Source organism: Nestor notabilis, unplaced genomic scaffold, assembly GCF_000696875.1.
Source record: "Nestor notabilis isolate BGI_N333 unplaced genomic scaffold, ASM69687v1 scaffold20317, whole genome shotgun sequence".
NCBI classification, from domain to species: Eukaryota; Metazoa; Chordata; class Aves; order Psittaciformes; family Psittacidae; genus Nestor; species Nestor notabilis.
In genome coordinates this window covers 1,309-3,759 of record NW_009936265.1, presented here as the reverse complement: position 1 = coordinate 3,759, position 2,451 = coordinate 1,309, and the positions used below count along the sequence as shown (strand labels likewise).

At 53.8% G+C, this 2,451-nt stretch overlaps 1 protein-coding gene across 1 annotated transcript in view; it reads right to left on the bottom strand.

Moving 5' to 3' along the window:
- Window positions 1-2,451, bottom strand: part of ZMYND10 (zinc finger, MYND-type containing 10) — a gene marked incomplete at its 5' end in the record, with an annotated part of 8,780 nt that overhangs the window by 6,243 nt on the left and 86 nt on the right. Inside the window, 3 exon segments of the mRNA XM_010018260.1 lie at window positions 980-1,132; window positions 1,221-1,274; window positions 2,413-2,451. The exon segment at window positions 2,413-2,451 is cut by the window's right edge and continues 18 nt beyond it. Coding sequence (XP_010016562.1) covers window positions 980-1,132; window positions 1,221-1,274; window positions 2,413-2,451 — 246 coding nt within the window.

The following is a 2,451-nucleotide window of genomic DNA, read 5'->3' as shown; positions in this document are numbered from 1 at the left end:
CAGAACAAGTCCTGCTCCAGGGGTTATCACCATACAGAGACACAAAGGACAACAGGCTCCACAACACAAGAGAGGGCAGGAACAGCTTTTTCATAGGGGATTATTGTATGTGGAGTCAGGAGGGGCTGGAATGAATCAGAGGAAACGAGGCTCCCTGGGAGATGAGTGCTTTTTAGAATGGTATTGGCTAGAAAAGATCGTTTTATTTTAAACTTGAGCCATGTCAAAGCAGTAACAGAGACACCCCTTCCTCTCCCCAGCTGGGAAAACATTTCCTGGAAAACATCCCTATTGTGCTCCGGAGCCCTCCACTTCCTTCCCCTTTCTGCAAGAGGAGCACGTGCTCAGGCAACAAGCCAGAGGATGGAGGCAATGCGGGGAGGTCTGGCCAAGTTTGCAGGCTGTCACTTTAACCCTGCTGCTCCAGACACTCCTTGTGATGTGTGCGGTTTGAAGGAGAGAACTCGAGGTGCTGAGGAGCACCGGAAGCAGAGAGCTCCCACACCGGGAAGGTGTGCACAGCAGCCTGGGAACACCTCAGTGAGAACAGCTCCAGACTTGCTGCTGGCCCAGACCAGCACAGAGAGGAGGTGTTTCACAGAGAGCCAAGCAAGTTGGAGGGAAACATGTTAGGATGATTCCTAGTCATATTATACATCGATTTAGGGAAGGATCCCTCTCATGGTTAACCATGGCTGGCTCCAGCAGCAGCCTGAGCTACGGTGGCCTCACAGGCTCCAGGGATACATAGCCACACAGCTTTCAAGAGAAGTGGCAAATGGCCAAAACCCCTGTAACGAATATTTTGTCTAACTGCCAATACTCCAGCATCCCCCCTCAGAGCTCAGACCGTGCCCTGCAGGAAGCCTCAAGCTGGAAGCCTTGGCTGTCTCCATGGGAAGACCCCCCCGTGCCTCTTCAGGGTGCCCACATCCTCCATCACATGTGTCCCCAGTGAGCTATAGGACTCTCTCCTCACCTGCATGGACGAGGGCCTGGCCAGATCCTCAGGACGAAGCTCCGCCGGGGTCTCTGTCCGTCCCTTGGTGCTCTGAGCTGCGAGCAGTGCCAGCTTTCGGTGGCAATAATCAATCAAATCCAGAATGCTGTCCTCTGCTGACTCGCAGACCTCCTTCACAGCAATAAGGGTTTCACAGAGGCTCAGCCCCACAGCTGTGGATTCCCATCCCCAGCTGAAGAAAACTGAACCTGCCTCTTACCTTGTAAAAGAACACTGTCTCCAAGAGGTTAATGATGGAGGCTTCATGATGCAGCTGCGGGAGGGAAATGGCAGGAGTTAGATAACAGTGGAGCAGTCACCAGCACCGAGGACACAGGCAATGGGACCAAGAAAAGAGCTCTTCTAAGAAGCTGCTTATGTAGTTGTGGCCAAACACAAGCCCAAGAGCCAAATACAAGTGATGTAATCTTTAAAACAACTCCAGGTCATGCAGTTCACATTAATATTTATGTTAATATGCCTATGACACTATAACACACTGATAGAGAACCAGCTTCCCAGCAGGCAGGGCTCTCCAGGGCCCTGGCATTCTGCTACAGTGGCAGCACAACTGTAGCCCTCAGGCAAGCTGAAGCCCCCGGCACCAGCACAGAGCCACTGCCTGAGATGGGACAGTGCCACCTGAGTTCATCTGTGCTGCTCTCAGCTCCCTGGGACCAGGCAGACAGCCTTGCCCGGGGACTGGGAACCATGAGATAGCTGACCCAAGGCAATGCTGCCTCAGTACAAATGGCTGCCCAGGGAAGACACCACCTTACCCCAGCAAGGTGTCACCCTGGACTGAAAATGGGCTAAAACTTTCAAGCCTTGGACAGATTTCCTTTCAGGTCAAGGGCTGCATCCCTCTGCAGGGAAGCCCAGCTCCTGAGATCATTCCATTGCCAAGAGTGGCCCAAGGGACTGCTGCTCCCGGGAGCTCAGTAAGAAAAAGCATTTTCCTTAACCTCAGTAGCATGTAACCTCAGAGAGGCCTCTGGTTAGAGGTGCCAGAGAAAAACAGTGCTCAGAGGGGGCAAATTCCCCAGGGGGGCTGCTGCCTGGGAGTGAGGGTAGCACCGAGTCTCTGAGAGCTGCAAGCCAGAGGTACAGCCACCTCCAGGAGCAGCTTCTGCTGCATCCAGCAGCTCCCACAAGCTCCCAGTTGGGATTAGGCAGGGGTGCAGCCCTCCATAGAGCTGAGCCGTCCCTGTCCCTCCTGAGGGCAAGGACATGGGCTTGTCACTCACGGCTTTGGGAACCAGGTGCTTCCCAGTGTGACACAGCCCAGCACCGCTTCTCAGCCTGGTGACGTGTAAAGCCCCAGCTCCGAGATCTTCAGGGTGAGATGTATTTTTAAGCACAGTGGTGCTTGCCCCATTTCCAGGCTCATTCCCACTGTTCCCTCTACTCACCACTACATAGATGGGGAAGGTGCTTCTTGGCTTGAAGTC